The following is a 26,879-nucleotide window of genomic DNA, read 5'->3' on the forward strand; positions in this document are numbered from 1 at the left end:
ATAAAGATACACTTAATCATGCTCATGGGACTGGGCAATGGATTTAGACAGCTACAGGAATGTTTTATTCAAACCCACTTGAAGTTTGCAATGGGACAAAAGATTTTGAAAGGGAAAGTTAAAATAAACAAAACTCTTTGCAATTAATAGGTAAAATGTCTTGTTTGTGTCTCTTGGTTGCAGGAAGCATTAATGACAGGTATGTATGTTTGAGCAGTTGGGGGTAGATCCTGAAAAGTAGACAGCGTAGTGGACTCCCTTAAAGGCTCCCCTTAAATATGAATGCCTCTTAATCTCATGTGGCTGCCTAACCTTTCTTTCAAAAGCCGGGAGGTCTTTGCAGCTGTGAAAGGAGCCAACATCTCCTGCCTGCCTGCTGGTGCCCAGGCAGCAGCACTGCTGTCTGTCTTAGCGCAGGTGTAGTTAGTTAGTTGACTGCGCAAGAGAAAAGGAAGGTCTGGGCCCAGCATTGAGTATGTTCATAATTTGAACGAGAGTGCAATCATAAAGTAGCACACGCAGATCCCGTTGGAATGGAGGCATGACTCCTACTTGGTTTTTTTTCCTTACTGATTGAAACTCCTTCTGGCTTGTACAGCAAATAAAAAGTTCTTTCTACTGGTGTAAGTACTAACCCTAGTTGTCTGGTGTCCAGTTTGGAGCGCTGTGCCGTACACATCCCACAAGAAGTATTTGATCTTGTGTGGCCAGCAGTGAAGGCGATATTGAGAGGAGCCACTGTGTCTACATTCAGAGAGGAGAAATATCGCTCATGTGCTGTTTTGGCCATGTGTTAGAGGCTTCACATTCAAATTGAGTGTCGTGGTGGATCAATGCATGATGCACAGAGGGAAACAGTGTGGTGAATCTGTCCTCAGTCAAGAGATGAATTTTACCTGCTTAACCATCATGTGTTTCATTTGCATAAAACCATCCTCTTAAGCTTTGCATGAGTAATTAATATTTTTTTAATAAGTATTTACTTAAAATTAAAACCAGGAATAATCCTGTTGACTGCAGTGGGAATAGTATCTGGGAAAAACTGCGCAGGGACTGAAGCAATCAGGATTGGGTCCTCAAATGAGTATTTCCTCTAATGCAACCATAGCCTTGTCTAATGTCTAACTGATGTGCTCTTTCAAACAGATACTAATTTTGTCTTGGGTAATGCCCAGATAGTGGATTGGCCCATTGTCTACAGCAATGATGGATTTTGCAAGCTATCAGGATATCACAGAGCAGAAGTTATGCAAAAAAGCAGCACCTGCAGGTATTTGAGAACAGATTTATTTTCTGTTAAATAGCTTGTAGTGTTGTGCTTGTTGCTTGAGGAGAAAAGTAATCTGTTTATTCCAGTTTTGTCTTTTATCTCCTGGGGCTGCATCTGTCAAATATGCTTTCCAGGTGAAACAAAATCAAAGAAGGGCTATTTCCAAATAGGTTCTTTTCACACTGTAAACAAATGGCTTTGTGTCTTTGTCTAGCATCTGACTTGAATTTCTCGCTTTATTTGCAGTTTTATGTATGGAGAGCTGACAGACAAAGATACAATTGACAAGGTCCGGCAAACATTTGAGAACTATGAGATGAACTCCTTTGAAATCTTGATGTACAAGAAGAACAGTAAGTAGTTGCTTGGTTTGTTTGTTAACGTAGGTGTGTAAAGTTGTTTTAAATTGTAGTGTAAATGGCAATTCTGTCAGCCTGGAGGACCGTGCTTTATCTAGGGCTAAATAAGCCCCCGTTCTACTAGTTGATCTACAAGGGAAAAATGAGAACACTAGGGATGAGAGTCACTCAGGGATGCAGACGAAGCTCTCTAATTTGTTCTGATGTGTAGAGCAATTTGTGTGTGATGCTTTAAGACAACATTCAAGATTCCATCAGTGATGATAAAACACAAACTAGGTTTGTGCAAATGACTTCTGTTACAGAGAACATGCTTTTTAAATTTTTAAAAAGTCGATATAGCAAAGCCAGTATTTGGATGTAGTTTTGGAATAAAAAGGAACCCATCTTTTGTGTTAGCAGCTGAACTACTGAAGTTTTCAGATGAAACTGTCTTTTTGTTTTGGACAAAATTTCCTTAATTGGGATATGATTTTTTTCCTAGGAATTCCAGTCTGTCTGTAACTGCACGTCAACAGATGAACTACTTGCCCAAAACCTGTTGCCCCATCTAGTGTGGACTATGTCTTGGCACAGTTATTTTCATCTACTTAATGTCACCTGAAGTGTAAATACAGTGAGGTCTTCAGCCTGGTCAAATGTTAAGCTGAAAGTCTGCATTCTGTAACTTATTTTGCTCTTGACAATTTCGCTTCCTAATCATGAAACTGGTAGTGTCTATTTACAGGGGAGAGTACCTTGCAGGAGCATCCTTTTAGCAGCTCCTTCCCATTACAGCTGTGATGATCAATTTGATCAGTTCTACATTAGTGGGCATGGGGGACTTTAACCACAAAATATAACTGCTGTGATGTAATTTTTGACAGTCAACCTTATTGCTGTTTTCTTTCTTGTTAGAAAGACCAGTTTTCTGGGGAAAAGTTATCCAATCTATCTGTATGTGTGAACCATTGGTATTTCTGTTGAAATGACCAGCTAGTACTGATGGAGTTTGGTGAGAGAACCACAGGTGCTTCACAAAAGCTAAAAGATAATACTTATGTAGTATTTTTCCTTTTAGAGAGGAAAAAAGAAATCCTTGAGGGATTTTTGCTTCATCTCTCTTCTAATCTTTTCCTTCTCTTTTTAGCCTGTTCAAAGCATCATGACCTCTGACACGCTGCCGTTGCTCAGGGCTCTTCTGGAGCACGGCTTTGCTGGTCCAACTCGTTTGAAAAGCTATGTGCGCTATCTGAATGGCCTTACTTTGTGCTTCTTTCCTTCTAGTGTTACCTGTCTCCAATGTTTACCTATTTCTTAAAGCTGATTTTCTCTTCCTAGTTCAGTTAGTGGCTGTAGGGACCATATGTAGCTCACATCTATGCATCCAAAGCCATGTAAAATAAACTGCAGTCATGGGATGTAGGAGGGTCTGGAATTCTCTCTTAGTTAACAGTGATTTGGCACCAAGAGGCTATGCAGCTACTCTTCTGTCATTGCTGCAGCATATGGCCTGTTATAGAGCCTGGAGCCTCTGTCTTTTATGCAGAATTAAAGCAAGGTAACTGTGGAGTGAGGAATGCTTCCTGCTCTGCTGTGTACTTCCCTGAGGAGAGGCGGTCTAGAACAAAGTCCAGCTGTGCAGAAGCTGTATTGTGCGACATGCCAAAAAGCAGAGCTGCGATGATTCTGCTGTGTGCACAGAGGGTCACAGGCATGGGAAAAAGGAAAGCACAGAGCTTGCTTTTAACAAAACGCAGTGCTCTTATGTTTGTTAGATTTGTAGCTTTAGAGGTACATTAACTACTGTTACAGAGACTGACTAATAACACTAGAGAGTTGTAACTTAAAAATATCAAAAAGGGAACATCCTGGAGCTTTTTCTCAGAGTAAGCCACATCATAGAAAAACAGTGTCTTGTCTACCAGTCACTTAGCACCCAGGCTAAGTGGTCGTGCCTTTGTGGTCACCTTATCTCTGCCTGCAACTATGACAGTTGCCTGCTTGGGCAATGAACATGATTGGTTTCAACCTACTCTCAATTTGAAGGTTTTGGAAAGGACCCTGAATTTTTAGACATCTTTTTTCCTGCTCTTTGTTTCTTTTTTTGTCTCTGTATTCTTCACTCATCTGTTTTTTTTTTTTTTCTTCAAATTAGCCAGTTAATTAGGCAGGAAATAGATTTTTGTTGTTCTTTACCTGTCCACTCCCTCCCTATAAACTAACCGTCATGATAAATAGCAAGTTTTTCTTCCATTTTTGTGTTGTTCAATAATTGGTACATTTTCCACAGCCTGCACATTTAATGTACTTCCAGCTGTTTTAACAATACAATCTCTATCCTTTTGGAGGGAAAAAAGGAAAACAAGCAGGAGTTCCAAGTTAACTATGATGTTGCTAGTGCAGGTCCATCTTCATCTTGTATCTTTATGAGCAGCACTCATTTCTCTCTTTTTCTATCTGAGTAACAATTATGTCCTGATCTTACACTAGACATGTCAACAATAGATTGAGACACTTAATAATGCTACTAGAAGTGATAGGTTTTTTTTTTTTGATATGACACTCCATGGAGTGCTAGACGCTCCATGACACAGTACTAGTAAGTGCTTGCTTGTCTGATGAGAATACCCCGTCCACCAGCCTCATTGGAATTCACAGTGTCAACTCTAGAAACAACATAGGTTGCAGTATTCAGAAGTATGATACAATTTTCTGCTGCCTTCATGTTTGCTTTTACGGATATTGTCACCACCCTGGCCTCCCCTTTCTCTGTCCAGCCCTCCCTCCATCCAAAAGTGACTATCCTTCCTCTTTTCAGAACTCGAAGTTAAGTTGCAATAGAGATTTGATGGTTCCTTGGGCTATGCCCTTGATTACTTAGCAGATATGTGATGATCATTGTTATTCTCTGGAATAACTGCTTCCTAGAAATGCAGAGCTCATTCAGGATAATTGGAAGCAATTGGAGCAAGTGGGTGCACAGCCACCAGATTTTTGTCATTGTTGCTCTGATGCCATCCTGTTGCGTTCAGTAGGGATTCATGGTCATACCTGGAAGCAGACAAAGTGAAAGCTTTCTTTAATCTGGACTGCAAAATGACAACAGGCAAGGTTGACAGTAATTTAATGTGAGAGCTTCAGTTCCATTGTTTGATTAGACGTGAGTGTCCAGTGATGCTGGAAGTATTGTTTATTTTTATATGGAAAAATCAAAGTCTTACTGAAATCAGTGGAGTTATGTTAACTTACACCAAGGAAGGATACGGCCTAATGTATTAGAAAATATTTTGTATCTAGTCTTAGTCATATATTAGCTTATCTGAACTGATGCAGCTTAACCATCTAACTTTTTATGAGACTTTGACAGCCATTTACTAGGTTTTTACACTTTATGGTCAGCCTCATAAATTAAAATGGCTGAGTAAATTAAACTTGGACTTTCATTGCCTAGTTTTCCATCTACAACATAGGTCTGGGTTACAAGCAGTGCAAAAGCAGGCTTCTAGATGCACTTGCTTCCATTATTGCTGAAGTAAATTTTTGTAAGAATATAAATTTACTTGCTTCTATCTGCCTCTGAAGAGGTGGTGCCCATTTGAAATCTAATCCCCTTTTCTATGCAGTACTTGATCTGCTTCAGTGGAAGAATATCTGAAGTGGGCTGGACTCCTCAAAACTAAAATGCATGAAGAGATACAAAGAGTCTTCAATTGTCCTCTGACTGAGCAAAGACATTCCCATTGCTTATGGTCTGCAGCAGTGTTGCAGAGAGTGATAAGGCACCTTTTTTTTTTTTTTTTTCCTCAGAGGTTTTCTACAGGTGGGGCCAGTGGAATGGCAGCAGCCAAAGGGTTGGCTGTAGGTAATTGTTTTGCACACTGCAAAGTGGTTTGGATAAGCAGTGGTTATTCTCTGAGTATATATATTATGGTGAGGGTCCCAAAGGCTAGTCTTCACTTTCAGTTTGTGCTGGGGTTCACTTCCCTGATTTTCTGGGTGCTTGAATATTTAACAAATTTAATACCATGAATATTTGTGTGGGGTTTTTTTGTTTTGTTTGTTGGATTTTTTTTTAACACACGCATGGTCCCCTGCAGCATCTTAGAAGGCTTTTAGATGTCAAAGAATGACAAATAAGACCAAAATAGTGATTTGGCAGATTCTACTTGCACTTATCTTTGGGACCAGTGTTTTCTACAGAAGTTAAAAAACAGACAAACAGCCCCATCCTAATTTATAGAGAGCAAAATTCACTTCAGGGTGGTAGACCTGTGATTGCCCACCACTAGGGAGAGTTTCTCATAATTGTTATTGGTTAAAACCATTCAAACCCATTTATATTTGTGTGAGCTGTGCCTGTAGTGTCTCCAGATGGAAACCTTTGCTAAACCAAATCATTGCATAGGACCAGAAGCACGAAAGAACGAGGGTGTTGGAATAAAGTGGCATGTATCCTCCTGAGCCCCCCATTGAAATGTAGCTCCGTATTTGTCAAACAGTATGCACACCTGCCTCTCCTCTTCTGTGAAATCCATCTGCATGAGTTCAGTTACCTTCAGCAAGGGCAAATCTGAGTATTTTGGATTCATAAAACTGATAGTTCCCATTGATCTTGTCATCTTCAAATGTGCTGGCAAGCAAGACCTGCTGTCATCTCAAACATATACAGAACAGTAAGACATCCCAGTCGTAATCCTTAAATATTTTATCTGGGGTAAATGGAAAAAAGATTTCAAGACTTCCCTGTCTCTTTCCCTTCCTTATACTCACTTTCTGTTCTTCAGAGAACTCAGAATAAGGTAAACCATATCAACACTGCTGCAGTATAAGGGTGTGTGCTGAACCTTTTTCCTACTGTGTTGTTTCAGTGTCATAGGATAACCCCTGTGCATAGTGATTCCACCTTTGGGGACTGAAATTGATTTTCCTTATCTTAGCATGTAAAGATCTGACCTTTAGAAGCATTAGGTGCCAGAGCATAGCAGCACCGGATGCGGAAGACATGAAGGTAACAGCTTTTAAAGTGCTGGAAATGTATTTTAATGTCTATCAGTTTTGGCACAGAGTGGTGAGCTACCTACTGAGTTGGTTTGTTCTCATTCAGTGCGCGCTCTCTGCTAGAAGGTAGAGTCTATAGGAAGACTTTTGCTCTTTGTCTTGCATGGTCAAATGTCACAGGCTCCTCTGTGCTCCTAGTTAAAATCTGTGCGGGTATAGTGGCTTGCCTAACTCCTCCTGATCACACCTCATCAGCTCTTTTGCTAGTTTGATATTGGACAAACTATTTGGTCTGTGTGGGAAAGAGAGAAACAATCTCATACTGAGTACCTAGGCATAAGCGAAACTCCAAAGGGGGTGACTGCAATGGTCAGCCGTGCTGTTTATATAACTGAAGTCCTACTGTCTGCATCGCTCCATGTAGGAATTGGTGGAGACACAGCATGTGTCTGATGACTGATTGAGACATTATCAAGTAATGCAGAGGTTGTGCAGCTTTGAGGAAAGTTGCCCCATTCAGTAAGGGCAGTGAAGGTGTTGGCTGAATTGTCAAAATGTAGTTTTTCATTGTATTTATAAATGAATTTTGGTTTACTTTGTGGGAAGAAAAATTGTGTATTGCAGTTTTATTTAAACAATGCGCTTTTTGTAGTTTTGAAAAACAGCTGACCTCTTTGGTTAAATTGTTCAAGGTATGGGGAAAGAGCATATTTAGACAGTGATTTTGATTTTCATTATAGCCTATTTTCGCTTGACAGGAGGGAAAACTGAAAGAGAGGTCATCAGAATGCTCAGGGGGAGGAGCCGGAATAGACCTTTAACATCTCATTCACTTTGATACTATGGGAGTTTCTGAAGGACCTCAACCAAAGTTAAATAGCATGTTAAATGCTGGTGTTCCTGCTCAGCAAGGGGTTGAACATGTCACTGTTGAAATACACAGGACTGAAAAAGAGGAGAGGCAAGAGACAGTAGTATTTGTGTTAGAGATGGGAAATTATAAGGTGTAGAGACATTTACTGTGTGTTAGTCTGGAGAAGGCTTGGGACTTGAATCACAGCTCTTCAAATAGTCTTGCCTTTAAGGCAACATTGTAAGTACTGTGCTCAGGCCAGTGAATAATATCAAGAGCTGCATCTGGTAATTCTGGAATTAGCTACTTAACTTTGGTATCACAAGACAGGCTGGTCCTATGGCTACTGTCAGAAGTTCATTGTATATTTTAATTTGTCCCCAGTTGTTCACACTGCTTCTCTACCAGTTTTGAAGTGACATTCCCTTTTCTAGCAGGATTGGTACTATGCCATTAGACAAACTCTGGATTCTTTCACTGTTGATTCCAAATCTAACAGAAGCCAATGTGGCTCACGAGTGTTTACTTCTTTGTTTGTGCATTGGCATTATCATTGAACTTCACCAGTGAGAGAGCTTGCCAGAACTGAATACAAAATGTAAATGAAAGTAGATGTATTGTTGGAAACACTGGTAAACAGTTTCCGTGTGGCTGTACATCAATGCAGACTGGGGGCATATGGGGAAGTTACTCTTGTTTTGCTGTGAGAGCTCTGAAATATGCTGCAGTTTCACTGCCTGAATAACCCATAGGCTGAATCTGAAAATCACCATTTTTCATTAAAATGGCTTTGTGCCTCATGCCAGTAGTGATTGTCTGGCTGAGCAGGGACATCCGCTTTGACACCAAGAGTATGAGGGCTGCCTGTAGGAGGTTGAATTTCTAGCTTCCAACTTGATTTATAAGTGGTTTATACTTTAAGCTTTCCTGTTTAATAGTTAAATAAACTGTTTAATGTTTAAAAAGTAAAATTCTTCTGATAATTAAACCAGTATGAAGGAAAAAAGCTGAGCACAGCCACATCTTGGCTGAGCCTTTCAGTATGTTCCCACAGTTCAGATCCCAGTTACGCTATGAATGAGCTCCTGGTTGCAGAGCACTGTGGAAAGCCCATGTAACCCACCACTGTGAGCACTCACCTCATGATTGTATTTTTATATCCACTTGTCTCCTATTCACAAAAGAGACTGCCAAGATGGTTGGGAACACACTGCAGGGAAAAATACTGAATAATGTTGTGGAGGCAGATACATGGCCTGGCAGAATTTTCCATCTACTTATTTCTGCTGTTGCTGTGTTACTGTGTAGATCCAAAACTGGAAGATGATTTACACAGACCACGTGTGCCACCTTGATTTTACATTCTGCCCTGGAATACACTCCATTCGTGACACTCTGATGCTCTGGAAATTATAATGGTACCCAAATAGTGACAGTCATCAAAACCACCTACTTTTAGCTATCAAGGATATCTGGCTCTTTCTCATTGTCTGTGGGGCACATCACTAAGATCTACACTTGGTTCTAGGTAAACCAGTGTTTTGTTTTCCTTTTTACTATAAATAGTGCAGCACAGGAGTGGGAGTCAAGGGAGTCAGAAAGCAAGGACCCGGCTGATACAAGCTCCTTGCCCTGCAGCAGCCTTCTACAGGTTATCAGGAAAAGTCTTTCCTCTTGCTGCATTCAGAACATGTTAGAAAAATCTTGCAACACCATATCGTACCATAATCATAGAGAAGATGACAGCATGCATCTGTCAAATAGCCAGAATAAGAGGGTGAACTGCATCCATTCTGTTTCTGTGATATGTACAGCATCTTTAAAAGCAGGGTAATACATTTTATAGTAGTGAGAGGCAGAGATGAAGCTGAGTATGTAATTCAGCCTCAGTGCTATGAAGGTTAGTATTATGTGCAGCCCATAGCAGCATGGCTGTAGAATGGCTATAGCTTGAAGTAGCAAAACAATACAAAGTGGTTTTGGGGAGAGGGAGAAAATCCCTAATCAAAAAAGCAAGTACATGTAGATGGAGATCCTGGCTGATTAAAAAGTTGCAGTGTTAGTGGAGGGTGTTGAAGTGGGTAAAATAAAAAGCAATTAGTCACCAAGGAGTCTGTGTAAAAGCAAGATATGGATTTGATCAGCCTCAGAATAGTTCACGTGTGAAGACGGGAGAAACAAGTAGGCAAGAAGAAATGGTGATAGGTAATTTTAGGAGCTCCTGAGAGAGGGTAGTGTAAAGGGTGTTACTGTCTTGAAAATTGCTGTTGGCTCCTTTGTGGCAGTGTCTTCTAAGCTCATTAGCAAGTTAGTGATGATTTTACTGGCACGGTTACTGTGCTGAACGTTTTCTTGCATTTAGCATTTTTGTTTGCTCATACTTTATTGGAAGGGGTTGTTCAGGAATGCTAACTCTTAAAAAAAAAATAAAATAAAAAAAATTGACCCCCAAATACTTTCTGCCATGCAGGCATGCTCCAGAAATGGCCATCAGCGATTCCATCTGGATTTCTCTGCTTTTTGAGCACAGGCCTCCATGCATCATATACCCTGCTGTTTATAGAGGTGGCTGTACATATGGCATGGAATCCCAGCCAGGGTTTGAAACTGCCTGTGCTATGCAGGCACAGTGGGAGCCTTAGGAATTGAACTTCATTTATGGAAGTTGTCCATGGGTCTTGGAGATGCCTTGGCTTTCTGTGGCCAGAAAAGGTTGCTAAGCACAGCGGATGAGTAACAGCCAGGTGAGGCACTGGTAGCAACAACTTCTGTTATATTAACATAGTTGGAAGAAAGGCTGCCTTTGCTTGCTTTGCTGAACAGTAACTTGTGAACTACCTGAGGTTTCCTTGTGACCCCTTTGACAGTCAGGAAGCACAAGTGCCCCTTGTTGTAACTAACTATTGCATGAAATATATCATGTAGTACTCATGTTAAAATACTGAGCAATTCAGGTGAAAGAGAATCTGATCTCTAGCCTGGAGGAGGGTCCTGTGATTGAGAAAGAAAAGAAATAGTCTTCTAAGATTACCCTTTCTAAAATAGACTTTCCTGCATGAGTGACAAAAATTATGTGTGGTGCTGTTTATTCTGGCTTTCCCAGATGGTCAAAATCCTGCTGATTTTTACATCTTATATTGGCCCCTGGTACGTAGACCCTTCTCTCCAAACATGGCTCACAAGGGACACTCAAGAGAAATGTTGCTTACAGCAAGCAAGCCTGAATCCTCTCTTTGGCTCTTACTACTTATGCCTGCAAAAGCAACGGTAAGTTTTTTCATCATCATTGAGGGTGTAGGGACAGTCTGAAAACTCATGTACAAGCTCCCTGCAGGCCCAGGCCTGGTGACCCTTGAGTGTCCTGTTTGCCATGTACCTCACAGTTGAAGGAGTCATCTTTTTATGACCAAAGTTAAGACTGCAGACTGAAAAACGGTGCCTTCAAGGAGGCCGTGTTATGACATACAGGAGCCAACTGCTTTGTTCTGAGACCTCCAATCAGTTTATACTCAAATATCACTAAAATCAGTGTGGTGACTCCTGTGAAACAAGAGTGGTAGATACCGTCTTGTTACATGGAACTTCATTGCTATCACTAGGGTCTTTTCAGCAGCCTCAGCAGAACTGCCAGAAATATAGAAAGGCAGGGCTGACTGACAGTTTCTCTCCTCAAGGTGATCTGTGTGGAAAGATGTCAAGGAAAATTGACAGCAGCATCTGAAGGGTCATTATCTGCGATCATCTTTTCCTGTGATGTGCGGGCTCTAATCTCTCAAGCAGTTTTCATTAGTAGTTTATCTACTGCAGTAATTAGAAGAGTACAGTTTTATGCAGTACAACTTACTCCCATCGACAGCCCATGGTCTGGTCCTGATGGCTTGTTCTCTCCTGAATTCAGTGGAGTCTTGCTTCACACTAGAGTGATTGTGAGCAGGCTCAGGACAAGGCAAGCTGAAAGGCGGCTTTCAAAGGATTTCCCTTGCATGGGAGGATGTGCAGACTAGACCAGAGCTCCCGGAGCCTGGCCCTTGAAGCTGATGTAGGCTGATGTAGTTGTTAGGGAATGGTGCTCCCTGTTTGCAGTGAAGTATAAGATCAACCAAACTGGTCATTCTCTTGAGTTGAGACTGTCTATTATGGTCATGGTCTAGGCACAGTTGGTGTGTTCTCAAGTCCCTGCATAGAACCAACAAGACTGTTCTGTGCACCCTTTGCAAGTACATGGGACTTTCTTTCAGGAGATCACAAAGCACTTCATAAGTTCAAGTATTTGCTTTGATAGATGAAACCTGGAAATAGTGAGTGATTCCTGAAGATTAAAAGCTGATCAGAGGCAGAGCAGAGAACTTAACTAACACTCTTGTCAGCTGCTTTGTCATTTTTCCTAATAGGTGTTTGCAAAAAACCCCAACATTAAAGTAACATTTACAGATGGCTGATTTTGAAGTATAAACATCTAAACTAGCACATTTACTGTTCTGCCTAACAGTGACCAACTTTTTGATATGTTTTTTTCCAGGAACACCTGTCTGGTTCTTTGTGAAAATTGCTCCAATTCGAAATGAGCAGGATAAAGTGGTTTTATTTCTTTGCACTTTCAATGACATAACGGCTTTCAAGCAGCCCATTGAGGATGATTCATGTAAAGGTTTGTCTTTTTCACAATTATATCTTTATGCTGCTTCTGTTTGTTTGCCCTGGTCTTGAAAGAGCTGAAGTCCTTCAAATACCAAAGCCAAAGAATTAGATGTTAAAATAGCTTGTAGCCATGCCATTGGGGACTGCATTTGTGCAAGGAATGGTTGCTGGTTTAAGTGAATTGGCTCTGGCCTGCACTGGAAAGGGTCATTGCTAATGAAACCCCCAAGTGCTTCAGGAAGCAGAGTTTACTTAGCAAATAGGTGCTGCTCTTCCTTTTAAATTCATTATTAATGCACACTCCAGCATAGCCTTCAAGGAGTCACAATGTTGCTAAACAGTCTCTTTGATGTCAGAGGGAACTGAAGGGTTTGGGGGCCTGTACAAATTGTGCATGACACTGTATGCAAAAACTGAGGAATTAACCCTGTATGAGTCTAGCAAAGATCTGAATAATTTCATTCTGCCTGGCTTGATGTTACTTACCATTATTATGGGATTCCTTACATTCAAGTTCTGGACTAGTTTCCTTTAACATATGTGAGAGATTCCCATTGTCTTAAGTTGAATCAGGTTTAAGCTGTCCTGGTGATTGAAGTAGCATTGCTGTGTTTTGCTGTTAACCCTTTGCTGAGTTACACCCTGGAAACCTGGAAGCAAAGTCAGCTGTGACAGCAGCATAAACTTGCACTCAGGTTCAGATCCTGTCAAAAATAGACCTTTTGTACCCATATGGAGCATTACAGAGACTTGCGTCCTCTGGGGTAAAAAAAGACGTAAGTTCTCCTGTTGTTTGCATTTTTGTAGTATTTAATAATATTTGTAGTATTAAATTAAACAGGAAACTTGCTGTGAAGGTGAACTGATTTACATTTATGCTCAAAATGTTATTCTTTAAAAACATAGTTTCTCAAAGTGGAAACACCTGTTACCGTGAAAAAAGAAGTACAACCTTGACAAACATACTCTCTTCCAGGCTATGTGGGTTATTTTTTTTCTTTTTAATGCTATTTGTTTGGTTCTTTGTTGCTTTAATAAAACTAAAAAATTTATCTTGTCAGAAAGGTTGGGTATACAGTATTTTTTTTTCTTTGCCTAGTGGTCTTCACTGTATCCTGATGAGGACTGACAGCAAAGATAAATCAGCATGATGCAGTAAAGCTGGTTCTCATTTATTTACTGGGAGTGAAGGCCCTTGCTTCATTTAGTCAGTTGATAAGCAGGACTTTCAGTCAGGGGTGGTAGCTGTGTCTTTTCTCTTTGCTTTCACAGAAGATCCTTAATGTGATAGTGATATGCACTCTTGTGAAAAGAGTTTGTCCTTCACTTTCAACACAAGGAAACACTGTAACTGGTTGTTTTTTTTTCAAGAGAAGTATGTGAAGGAAGGGAACATTAATGTTTTTATAAAATCTCCTTTGGATCTTGAAATCATGCTGTTCTTACAGTGATCATAGTAATTCTTGGCAGTTCCATATCTAAAGCAATGTAAGCACTAAACCTACATAAAAGTGCACCAACTTGCAGAGGAGTTAAGACGATAAGCAAAATTTCTTCTTCTGGCCCACGGAAACTGGCTAAGTGACTAACAAAAGTTGCAGACAAGAATTGGATGTATTATTTAAAGGCCACTCACAGCTATGTACTCCTTCCCTGAGTGCTATGACTTTATGTACAGAAGAGTTTATGCACTAAATGAGTCTTCCAAATATTGTTTCTGAATCTCCTAAAATTAATGAAGTTGCATCAGATTCATGCTGGTAAAGAGTTCTCTGTTGTATACACAAATCAAACATGATATAAATGAAACTGCACATTCTGTTCTAATCCTTAATTTATCCCCTATGCTTGCCTTTCTTCCATAAGTTACTTGCTATAGGCTAGCTTTGGAATTTTGTGGAATGCATCTCAGGAAGTGATATTGTATCAGTCACTTGATGGATAGATGAGCAATTTCTTGGAAAAGAAGAGCTGATTTGTCAAACAATTAAAGAATTTTACATATGTGATGATGTCTTTAATATTAGATCTCATTGTGCAATTGTATACTGTGGTGGTGGGGGAAAGACAGGTATGGAGTATCAGACAGTTGTCCGTAGTGGGCTCTAGGATTCATGGAGGGGAAAAACATTTCTAGAAGATCTAAAAAAGGTAAAATTGTATTAGCTTCTTCTAAGAATCATTGCTTTTACAGACCTGAGCTTTGAAGAGGACATATACTTTGCAACATGTACAACGTTACATAGGAATTTTGTAGCATGCTTCTGAAGAATAGCAGTTTTTGTAGGATTGTTTCTCATAATCTAAAACCAAATGAAGTCCCTATCTGAAAACCTAGAACGGTGAACTTAGAGATATATTGTTTAGTTGAAACAACTGAAAACTGTGTTTATATGTGAAATGAGTTTCCTGTGCATATGACCACTTAATATGTAATAGGCTGCCTGCAAATGCAGCTGTTTTATTAACACGTGTGCTATTTGCATAGTTGCAGAGTGGCATAGCATAAAGTATTTAGGTTTTTCAAAATCAATGCCTGTATGTCTATGTAGAGAAAAAATGTTATGTAGTACAAGAATATGATCAATTTAAAAAGCAACTAATCTGTCAGACTAAACCTGCTTAGGTGTCATATATCTTGGTTTTCTATCACCTGCTGGCAATTTCAAGCATGATCGTTTAGCCACAAATGATGTAGTGACTCCTTGAGTGAAAAGTGTTGAGCTCTAATGACAGGTGTTTGACTTGTACACAAAAATGAATGGACATCTGTTAGCCAAAGGTGTCTCAGAGAGATAGAAGGTCCCAGTACCATTTTTCATTCTTAATTTTTTTTATTAATAATATCAGACATTGGTGATGAAACAAAAAAATATTTCTGAATTTGTGTAAAAAGTAGACTTCTAATTGTAGTCTTTGTTAATTGATTCAGATAATTTAGATGATGTTTATTTTAGGACTGCCATAGAAGTTAAGTAAATCTGCTTTTAAGTGCAGCAGCTTTAAAAATAGTGCATTCTAAATAAAACAACTTAAAAATAGTGTGTCAGTGATGTTGATGATACAATATTTTTAAACAGCGTCTTTCCACTCTTCCCTGTATGCTTGCCTCTTAAAAAAAAAACAGGAAAAAATAGGTTTACTTGAATAGAAGTAGGCAAAATCAAGCTATAGCATAGCTAAATTTGGCTTGTGAAGTGCTAGGTCACCTTCTTAGCTGAATTTTAGACTATATGCTATATTTGGAATTCATGCATTTTGTCTGTATATCTCTTTTTTGGTTTGAAATCTAACACACCAAGTATGAGATGTTTGAGAATAGTGTATAAAGTGGAATGCATCACTTTATGAGAACAATAATTTGTGCAGACAAATAGAATCTGTGCCTGCACTCTGAGTAGCTAGTAATAAGTTTGCCTGAACAGGTTTTGCATATATGTATACAATGTGAACATATTCAGATGCATCTATGCTGCTTTATAAAAGTTTGGAAATTATGCTTTGGATCTTAATTTTTGCTTTTGATATTTTGTTTTTGTACAAAAAGGTGATCAAATTCAACATCACTGAATCACAAGAGAATGGTTGTTAGCCTCCTAGCTATTGTAACCTCCTATGCTTTGTAACAATCATCAGTTATCATCTCCTCTGCAGAAGAAGCTTTATTTCATTTTGCAGCTAAGCTGTCCTTTGCATCACAAGCAGGCCTACACAAAAAATACTACTTTGATTGCCTCCTTCATCTTAATTCAGGGAGAACTCCAAGTGTTTCCTTTCTTTTCCCTTTTTGTTTCTTTTTTTTGTTGTTGTTGCTGTCTAATTTTTTTGTTCTGTTTTTAAGGATGTATTTATATGAGCAGAGCCAGTGTTTGAAATATTTTGATTAAGTTATGCTCTTACTTTCATCTAGATGAAATATTTTCTTAAAAAAGGAAACAAATGAAAGGGAAGTGGTAAGTATGTTAAAAAACTTTGCTATACTTTCCCAGTCCAGATGGAAAAATAAGACTATTTTAGTCATGAAGTTTCAAAGGGAATGGGCGTTAAGACTGCACAGAGGTATGATGGATGTAAGCAGGGATCTTTGATGTGCAAGAAGACAATGGTGGTTTGAGTGGAGGCAAGAACTGCTGGAATCCTGATTTAGTTGCATTTACACAGTTCTGTGTGAACGATAGGCCCGTGACCAAATGAGCTTATTCTCTAGCAGGCAGTGCCTCCTTGTTCTAACTCTAGGGATTGTGTAAGTCGTGGATCAGCAGCTTGATAACAAGGGTTCTGTAACTGTCACAGTTCCTAATGTTTGAATTTACAAGTCATCATGATCAAGTTGAGGAGAGTGATAGGAAACAAATAACTACCTACAAATAAATAATAAATGTTGTTGTGGATTGAAAATCAATAGATCATGCTCACCTCAAAATACAGAAAATTGGCTTCTTCAACTTAAGAGCATTGTTAAATGAAGCTTCATTCCTTAAATAAGAGAAGTCTTGATGAGTTAAACATCACATCACAAAGGTGTATTTCGATGCCATGTTTCCCCATGAAACAAAGCTCATAGGACAGTTTTTGTCCCTGTTGTAGGAACCTTGTTTTCGTGGGTGTTTTCCGAAGCAGTTTCTATTCAGCTCTTTGCAATGAAGTGGTGGAAAACTGAAAGAGCATCATGGAATGCAGGACAGCTGAAGTCAGTGCTGTTAATCTTGCAGGCTCTTCATCCTTTTGAAGCTGAAGATGTTTTAGTGCCAGCTCATTGCTTTGTCCCTGCATGATGTTTTCTGGAGAACTGAAAAAGGAGACCAAACAAGTATAAAAATGGGTTAGAATCAAAGACAGAGGCATAGGCAAACACAACCATGGGGCTGGCATCTAGCTTTATGTTTGGTTCCTGAATTCCAAGCTGTCTTCTCTGCTATGTAAGCTCTTGTCTGTTTGACAAATATATACGTCTATATGACAATCACTTAGGGTCATTAGATTTTAATTTATATTTTCTCTATCTCTAGAGGAAAAGAATGGATGTAGGGATATACCAACTGCTTGTGTTGAAAGAGAATTCCTAATCCATATCATCTGGTCCCCCATCCTAGCAGGACTGACATCAATATATTCTTACACCATTATGAAACCTAGTTTCTCATCTTGGAAAGCTCCATCTTCTTCCTGTAATCAGCTCCATGACCCTTAGAATTTAATTTTTATGTTCTCTCCTGTGGCTTAAGTCCATTATTTGACCTCTCTTCGCTGGATAAATATCTGACTTGCTGTAGTCTGTGTCTGTCTGTATTGGTTTTATGTGGCAAGGTTTTGGTAGCGGGGGGGTGTTACAGGGGTGGCTTCTGTAAGAAGCTGCTGGAAGCTTCCCCTGTGTTCGAGAGAGAGCGAACCCATACCAGCCGGCTCTAAGACGGACCCGCTGCCGGCCAAGGCCGAGCCAATCAGTGATAGTGGTAACGCCTCTGTGATAACATTTTTAAGAAGGAAAAAAAAAGTGGGGAGAGTGAGAAACAGCCGCTGGAGAGAGGAGTGAGAACATGTAAGAGAAACAAGCCTGTGGACACCAAGGTCAGTGAAGAAGGAGGGGGAGGAGATGCTCCAGGCGCCAGAGCGAAGATTCCCCTGCAGCCCGTGGTGAAGACCCTGGTGAGGCAGGCTGTCCCCCTGCAGTCCAGGGAGGTCCACGGTGGAGCAGATATCCACCTGCAGCCCGTGGAGGACCCCATGCCGGAGCAGGTGGGTTCCCGAAGGAGGCTGTGACCCCGTGGGAACCCTGCGCTGGAGCAGGTTCCTGGCAGGACCTGCGGATCTGCGGAGAGAGGAGCCTGTGGAGCAGGTTTTCTGGCAGGACTTGTGACCCCGTGGGGGACCCGCACTGGAGTAGTCTGCTCCTGAAGGACTGCATACCGTGGGAAGGACCCATGCTGGAGCAGTTCGTGAAGAACTGCAGCCCGTGGGAATGGCCCACGTTGGAGATGTTCGTGGAGGACTGTCTCCTGTGGGTGGGACCCCACGTTGGAGCGGGGGAAGAGTGTGATGAGCCCTCACCCTGAGGAGGTGAAGCGGCAGAAAATAACGTGTGATGACCGTAAACCCCATCCCTGTCCCCCTTTTGCCGCTGGGGGGGCTTGGTGGAGAAATCCGGGAGTGAAGTTGTGCCCGGGAAGAAGGGAGGGGTGGTGGGAAGGTGTTCTGAGATTTTGTTTTATTTCTCATTACCTTACTCTGGCTGATTTGTAATAAATTGAGCTAATTTTCCCTAAGCTGAGTCTGTTTTGCCCGTGACGGTAATTAGTGAATGATCTCTCCTGTCCTTATCTTGACCCGCAAGTTTTTGTTATATTTTTCTCTCCCCTGTCCAGCTGAGGATGGGGGAGTGATAGAACGGCTCTGGTGGGCACCTGGCATCTAGCCAGGGTCAACCCATCACACTGTCCTTAGGCTTCTGGAGGAAAAATTGCAATAAATTCAACAGGTACTGCTCTCTTTCCAAGCAGTGTCGGAGAAGTTATCATTCAATAGGATTACTACTGGCATTCTCTCTCATTTTCATTTTATTTTTTCTATGCCACAATCTCTGGGTCTGCTATAGTTACACTTTGAAGTTCCCACATTTTTGTCTTCATTTCACACACACACATACACACGCACACACAAAAGGCAATGCAAGGAGGAGAGTGTTCTGTCCTAAAGATGAGATTCATACACCTGGGACATCAGCACAGTGATTCAGTGCCTGGTTTTAGGCATATCATCACACAGTGGCATGTGCAACTCCAAGCTTGGCTCCCATGTGCTGTACCCAGTGTATGGAGAGAGGTAAGGTATGTACTCCCAGCCTGCCATTTTCAGGTCAGCACTGACGAAAAAGCCAAGCTAAAAAGCCCTGTCTCTTGACACAGTCTCTTGCCCATAACAAACAGTTCTATTGTTTTCAGGTCAGAGTTCAGAGTATATGGTGAGAGATCTAATGTTCGTGGGAACAGTTCTTTCACGTACCATTTAGGCACCCACAAATGAGATTTGCAACATGTAAGGCAGGGGAGGTGCTTGTAGGGGATGCTGAGGACAGAGGAATGGGTTAAGCTGCACCTTTCAAAAGGAGATGGCTCTTGGGAAGAGGGAGAGGTACTTGAAGGTGCTCAGCAGTCATAGCCACAAATCATGCCGCAGAGATGTCTGGCAGTGCTTTTGTGCAAGAAAGCTCAGGTGAGGTGCTTCCTTTTACTCCTCTCTCTGTTTATATCTGAATAGCCCGATTCTTAGAAAACTCAATGGCAGGAAGAAAATACACACTGAAAGTTTGTCCCCAGGTTTCGAACCAAATTTTGAATCTTCCAGGAAAATGCCCTACCCGTCGGTCTGTTTTGAATTGGTAAAAGGGGCTGTCTGTGTTAGCTGGCATTAAAAACATTATGTGTCCGGTAAGGCAGGCAGATTTTGAGTTCCCATGTGAAGCTCGAGCTCTGTCGTCTTTTTTTTCTGTCTGTCGTCAGGGCTGCCGGTTGCAACCCAGCCCTGCTCGGCTGCAGCCGGCGCGGCGTGGCGCGGCCTTCGCTTCAGCACCATGGCCAGCACCGCGGGCAGCGGCTCCCGCCGCGCCGCCCGCTCCCGGGGCACCCGTCTGCCGCGGCTGGGGAACGGGGCTGTCGTTCACAGCCTCGGGACAAATCCCCCTCGGGCTTCGTCCGTCTGGCTTTATGTCACTGGAAGTATACCCATGCTGGTAGCCTTCTGCCGCGGTCCTGTAAAACAGTAAGAAAACATCGTGGTGCTGGCGTGCAAGTTCTGCGAAAGCAGAGTTTTAGGTTGGTGTAAGTTGCTGTAGCTCTGTTGGCTTTACAAAGGCTAGCCTGATTTATATCAGCTGAAGATTAGCCATTATGAGTGGTTTCTCCCACCTGATCACTTCTTTTAACCTCTACTGGCTTTACTCAAAGTAGTAGGGTCTTCAAGCCTTAGTTTATCAATTGTAGTTGGATTTCTTCATGTACAGTAGAGAAAGAACACTCTTTATAAATGTATCTTTAAAAAAAGCCCCAAACCCCCAAAACCCACCACCTTCCATGGAAATGTATTGTGAGAAATCAAGTGCTTTGGGTCAGGTTTATAACAGATACAAACTGACCTCACTTGAGGTTCTGTCATGTTGATGTATTTCTCTGAGAAATAGTCCTTTAGTATAGTAGCTAATCTTACATGGGTTTATCAGGAAAGATCTGGCTTCCTGGATGGAAATTGTTCAGTCTACTTGTTGGTGAATACTGCCCAAAAGTGTTGGCTAATTCTACTCAATTTGGCTATTAAATTATCACTGACAGACTTGCTTTAAGGTATAAGAAAATATTCAATTTTATTCTTGATTTTGGAGAGGTTGGATGGATTTGGTCCACCCCTTTAATAAATGCACCATTTTGCATATTTGTAGAGGGAAAAATGCTAAACTTTCTTTTCAGGTCTGCCCTGAAAGATCTTGTTCAATACTGGATCCATGTAATTTGTTTATTTTTTGTGCTCACCTCTCAAATAACCAAATATGTTCCTGCAAACTCCATCAAAGTGAGGTGCCAAGCAAAGATATGTTCAAAGTACTCGGCAATATTTTAACCACCCGTATTCCTGTACTTGTCATGGATCACTTGCAGGCTAAACTTCAGACTGGTCTTTAAAACCAGTCACTGCTAATAGTATAATTTCTTTTGGTGATAAAACCATAACGTGGAGGAAACTTTTTCCAGAACCAGGTTGTTGTTAAGAACTGAATCTGCAAAGTGCTGAGCATCCTCAGCTGGAGTAGGAGGTGAGACTACTCAACAGTTCCCAGGTGGTGCTAGCATTTTCAAGACTGGGACTAAATGCACTGATACTTTCATTTCAGAGTATCAAAAATATCCAGATGTGTACTCTGCCTGACTTTCTGTTATGGCAAAGTACTTCTCTTAAAGGTTATAGCTGTAACTAGCTCTTATGACGGTCGTTTGAAGTCTTCTGTTTTGAGGGGTATTTGAAATGACTGTAAAAAATATTCTGAATTAAAATTCAGCATATGACTTCTCTGCCAGAAGCTGCTAAATGTTTTATTAGAGTTTGAAAAAATCTATTTGTATATTTCCCCCTTTTGTTTAGAGAGAATAAAATTAATGATTTTGTTTTGCTTTGTCTGCTCTGCTTTTTATTATCTTATGTATATTTCTCTGCTTATGCCAGATCTATGCTTGATACATCTGAGGCCAGATTCACTTCTGTTACAGGCAACTGTAATTTTTCTTGTGCGTGATTCTAGTCTTACACTGTGTTTAGTCTGGAGTGCCTTCTGCAGTGCTGTGACATCCAAATCTGGCCTTTGGATTTAATAGAAAGTTATTGTAAAGTGGACATTTATCCTTACAAAAGATGCAGTTCATGTAACAGCACTCTTGTAGAGCCATTGAATACAAAGTCACTGCAGTCATGGGTTTTATTGCTTTAGCACCCTGACACCTATTTTGTGACTTGCTTTTATCTTGCACTTGGTTAAATTACACTCCCTTGTGGTCAATATTAAAGCAGATTGCTCTGTTTTCACTTTTTTTTTTTTTTGGTAATGAGAGGCTTTGTGTGGTACACTTGCAGCTTTTTTTGGTAATGTGTATAATCTTGCATGTTTTCTCAAGGTTGGGGAAAGTTTGCTCGCTTGACCCGTGCCCTCACAAGCAGCCGAGGCGTGCTGCAGCAGCTTGCTCCAAGTGTGCAGAAAGGAGAGAACGTTCACAAGCATTCGCGACTTGCTGAGGTAACGTTTGCTTTCCCTGAGAGACCGTAAAGAAATGTTTTTAGCCTTTGTGGGTATGTTGCCTCTGTGTGAGCCAAGCATTGTCTGTCCCCCTTGCCCTGGGAATTTGAAGCCTGGTGCTGGCATGGGAGCTCAGAATATGGCACACGTGCTGTGAAATGTGTCCCGTGACAGTGGAATGGAAACAGGTCTCCAAAAGACTTCATGTAACCTAATTGCAGCGTTGTTCCATATCTCAGCAAAGTCTTATAATGGCGTTGTTACTGAAGTAATAGTTTCTTGCTTAGTTTCCATTCTTCTGAGGATCTCAATGTTAGTAGGAACTTGGACTATTCGCTTGTGTAAAACTGAGGTGAGAAAAACTCAGGCTAGTACAGAAGGGAATTCTGGAGAATCCTTGACACGGTTGTTCTCTGCATTCATTTATGTCTGGTTCTTTTTCAGTGGGATCCCGATCCTGCTTTACAAACTGGTTAAAATGTATGTTTGAGCTACTGGTTTTATGGACAGAACAGCTGTAAGATACCACAAGCCACACTGCAGACAGATGAGCAAAATGAAACCTTGTGATTTGAGTAGACTCTCAAAGTTTTGAGAAAAACTCCAGGCAGAGGCGGCTTCTTGAAGTACTTAGGGTTTTAGGGCTTTCACCACGAGGGGGAGAGACTGTCCCAAGTTTCCTGTAGCTGTCTCCTGGGCCAGGGAAAGTATTGATATGGTGTTAATGATAGCATGGCCAATATAACATGGCACTTCTATGTCACCTATTGCTTTGAATGCCATGGCAGCAGCTGTGACTCTTGTCAAGAATTCTTAATCTTGCTGTGTAGCTGGAGGTGTAAGCCATTGGTGGGTTCCATGGGGTCTCCATATAGTCAGTACTCTGTTAATTTTGCCCTGTATACGTCCTAGTGTCTAGGCAAAATAAACAACTCCTGCCCAGGCCTGTATTATTATCACATGTGATGATGAAATTCCCACAGACAGGACGTTACCTATTCAGTATGTAACACAGATGCACTCAAGAATGGAAAACTGATTTCTGCTGGAAGTACAGAGATGACATAGATCATACTAGCACAGGGGAGGGGCAGACATTCACATGGACACTATGCTGTAGGAATACCATGTGATTATCACATGTCCACCCTGAGGTTGCTTTAGTGTCCTGGAATTTGGAATAGTCTCCCTCCTAATCCTACTCAAGGCTTAGCATCAAATAATCCTTCCTTCTCTTTTGATGTCTACCCTTGAATTTTAGTTCATGCTAAAATGTAGGCAATAGAATGCAAGACAAAGGGTCTGAGGTTATTCTCTTTGGCTCAGTGAACCTCAATCTGGACCTAAGTGACTACACATTACTGAGACTTCTTGCAAGCCAATGTGCTCAACAAGTCTTTGCAAGTATTCTAACTAGCACAGCCAGTTGATTCATTAGAAATAATAAAGGGCAAGTGTATAGTTTACATATCTGAAATTAGTTTCTTTAATTGCTGACTGAATATTGCAGTCATTATTTTAAAAAGATTAGCCCCAACTGTGATGCTAGGTACCTTGTTGTATATCTGCTGTAATTCCACTTAAGTCAATAGAACTACACTAGAGAAAAGCAGAGTGCAGGTAATCATACAGACAAGCCGACTTTTCTTCCTTTGAAGACATATGGGGTGCCAGGCTTCTTATTCTGGAAAGATCTCTCAATAATACTGAACATGGGATCTTTAACTGTTTCCTGTTGCATTTTCAAATCCTTATTTTTTTTCTTCATCTCTGCAGTAGCCTATTTGAAATCTTAAGTTCAAATTAAAATTAATCCTTTTTCTTTTCCTACTTACTATGACATTTCACATCAATCTTGTTTGCTTGAGAAAGCTTTTCATTTATTGGAATATTATTTGTGTTGCTCTTAGTTCTTTATCACTTATATTTTTGAATACCTGAGGAGCTAGTTGTGTCCTAGAACCTGAGTGGGGCAAGGTGTTGTACAAATACAAAACAGGAGCCTGCCACAAAAGCTTACAATTTGTTCTATTATTTATGAAATATTAATTTAAGAAAGGTGTTAGTGACAAACAACTTTGTTTTATCCACAGGCCATGGCTAATATGAGCAGTGTCTGTTAAACCTCCTCTGTCTTTTGCCAGTATGTGTAGATTTTTTTTAGCCTGACTTCTCTGATAGCAGTCATATGAAAACTGCTTAAATTAATTATGCAATTAATGCAAGGGAGTTAGGTAACTCAGAGTATGTTTTGCAATAAGAGTGTAAAGTAATTGATACATTTCTGTGGCTTTATCACCAAGAAGCTGATTGTAGGAACCATTCTTCCTGGTCGCTGCATAGTACTTGTGTCCTCTGCACCTGTGGTGTTAGCTGGTGTATTCTATATATTTACCAGGCAGTTCTGTGTAAACAAGATTGTGTCATAATTTAAAAAATGTGATAGTTATAATTTTTCTGCTTTTATTTCTTATGATGGTGCTTAGCAGCACTGCTTAATAATGAAACTTCTGCCTTTTTTTTTTGCAAACCTTGTTTACCAGGGACTTATAACTGCCATTAAAATCTACTTCAAGTTGAGGCTTGCCACCTAGCTCTTGGCTTGGGAGCAATTTGCGTGGATGCCTGTGAAAACAGAAGCAAGGGAGAGTGAGAGAAAGCAAATATGTGCAGTTGAAAACACAAAAGGGAGAGATTAAGCTGAAAATGAATGACTGTGTTGGGTCCGTGTCCCGTCCCCCCCCCTCAGTCATGCAGTCTTAAAAATAAATAAATCATTTTAACCACTTGTTGATGCACTTTTATGAGTCCTGACTGGCGATATATTCACTATTTTTTAACAAATCTAGGATAAAATTCTTTTGTTATGTTAAAATAAATGAACACAGACTTGTGAAACCCATGATGAAAATTGTCATTTCTGCTCTTGAAATAATATTCTCTGGCTTTAGAGAGCTATTAAAACATCATGCATTATTACCACAAATAATAAACGCAGATAATACAACTGTAGTGGTTGGTGAATCATAAGTAATTGGAATAACACTTTCATTAATAACTTTCTGAAACAAATATTTCTTTTACTATGGTATAACTGCATAATAGGGAAAAATCTTCAAAACCCACAACTGTTTTGGTTATTTAGAAAATGATAGTAATGAAGAGTTTGTTCAGTGCACACGGGTGGAGGCTCAGTATATCAGTTTATATAGTTGTGTACATTTTCTTCATGATTACTTTTATATTAATCTCTTGGGGTTTTTTTTCCTCTCCAGGAGAAGTACCTTTAAAAGCAGTTTGAATCTAGTTAGCTCATGTGGGTGGGTAGCCACACCTGACTGCTTCAGCAAATATTGTGTCTCAGGTTGGCACTACTCTCCCTAGAGGCTGGAGTGCAGCCAGAGCACCTTGGAATAGGGCAGAAGGTACTTCTCTTTGTATCTGCCTGGCTTTGCTGTATGGTGCAGAGTGGGGTTTATAGCTCTTAATTTCCAGATGACCCAGGGGTGGGGTGTGTGTCTGGAAGGATGATGAAGAAATAGACCGTGTGTGGCCCTTGGTGTGAAAAGTGGAGAAAAGAGCTCTCCTAACTTTCAGTGCAGCAGCCTGACAAAACCTAGATCTTTAGCCCTGAGCTCTGTGGACCTCTTTCCATTATTTCTGTACAGCACTGAGCTCTCTTACTCTACTTAATGCTAAAAGCAAATGCTTGTTCTGTGAGATAATTAAGCTTCATTATAGGTGTTTTTCTCTTCCTTCAATGAAAAGAAGAATTTGATGCCTTTGAAAGCTCTTGGCTGGCAGTCCTAAGGGCTGCAAGACCTTTGCCAATCTGTAAAGTAAGTTGCCTTTCCCGGGAGAGGTAGTGTGAGCTGGGACACTGCCCTTCTTCTATCTCAAGCTGTGAAATGACAGTTCATCTCTCTACCAATGCTAGGAAGATGGAGTGGTTTTACAAGGTGCCTGTTAGTGATGTAGTGAGAGGGAGCCAGGGCTAGAACTTTTCACCCCCACCCAAATAAAAGTCCGGAGACACCTCAGGCTTGCTGCAGGTGGCTTTCTCCACCTTGTGAATGATTGATACCCTTACATCATTCCTTGATACCCATCTCCTGCCCTGTCCCTGCCCCTCCTTTCGAGATTCACACCCACACTGCTGGTGCACATCCTTCCACTGGAGACCAGCTAAAGCCATGGCCCCTAATCACTTTAAATAGCTGTTGGTAGAACTTAACCAGAGACTCCAAGGTGGTGACAGAAGTTCAAAAGACTTGTCAGTAAGGTCCTTAGCCATTCAGATAGTTTAGAGTACATTTACTTTCTAAATAAAAAGGGAAGGAGACATCAATCCTTTTATTTTCCTGTGCTGTAGCCCTTGAACCTCAAACAAGCTAGGGGAGAGTGCTTTGTACTTGGTGATGACATTTTAAAACACTGAAGCACTAAAGTTGTTTATTTTCTTAATGAGTTGAAACTAGAAGTCTGTTTTTCTCTGCATTCAGTTCAGTTTTACGTCCCTGCAGTTCCACTGGCTTTACTGTAATTTTGTTTGATTTACCGCAAAATAACAGGCACCATAATTTGGCCCCTTTATTGCCAAACAGAGATTGTTCTTGCCTTTGTTTCTGTTATTCAGGTATATGGCAATATATTAGTACATTTTCCAGTAACTTTAGTTTGGATGATGCAGAATTTCCACAAGTTCTTGAAGTACAAAGAGACAAGCAGTGGCCAAAATGGAGTGCATGATACAATTCTCAGTCTAGAACTTTTGTATGTATATATAAGAATCAATCTGACAAGAACTAACAAAATTATTTTTTTCAGTGTTTCATGGTTGAGGTTCCTGTGACAATTAGAATGGTCACAAAAATGTTTGACTTTTTCCTATAATAACAGAGGCTAAAAAAATAAGCTCTAGGAGACATGTGATTGCAAAAGAAGCAATTATGTTTTCACCCTGCATTTAAGGGGTGATAGAATCTCCCCATGCTAGTAAGATCTCAG

General features: G+C 40.6%; 1 protein-coding gene across 1 annotated transcript in view; it reads left to right on the top strand.

Moving 5' to 3' along the window:
- The window catches only part of KCNH1 (potassium voltage-gated channel subfamily H member 1), a 180,890-nt gene that overhangs the window by 12,229 nt on the left and 141,782 nt on the right, over nt 1–26,879 (top strand). Inside the window, exons 2-5 of the mRNA XM_075042027.1 lie at nt 1,147–1,270; nt 1,517–1,623; nt 11,982–12,110; nt 21,754–21,872. Of these exons, the coding sequence (XP_074898128.1) occupies nt 1,147–1,270; nt 1,517–1,623; nt 11,982–12,110; nt 21,754–21,872 (479 nt within the window). The remainder of the gene's footprint in view (nt 1–1,146; nt 1,271–1,516; nt 1,624–11,981; nt 12,111–21,753; nt 21,873–26,879) is intronic.

The sequence above is a fragment of the Buteo buteo genome, chromosome 12 (assembly GCF_964188355.1).
Source record: "Buteo buteo chromosome 12, bButBut1.hap1.1, whole genome shotgun sequence".
Taxonomy (NCBI): Eukaryota; Metazoa; Chordata; class Aves; order Accipitriformes; family Accipitridae; genus Buteo; species Buteo buteo.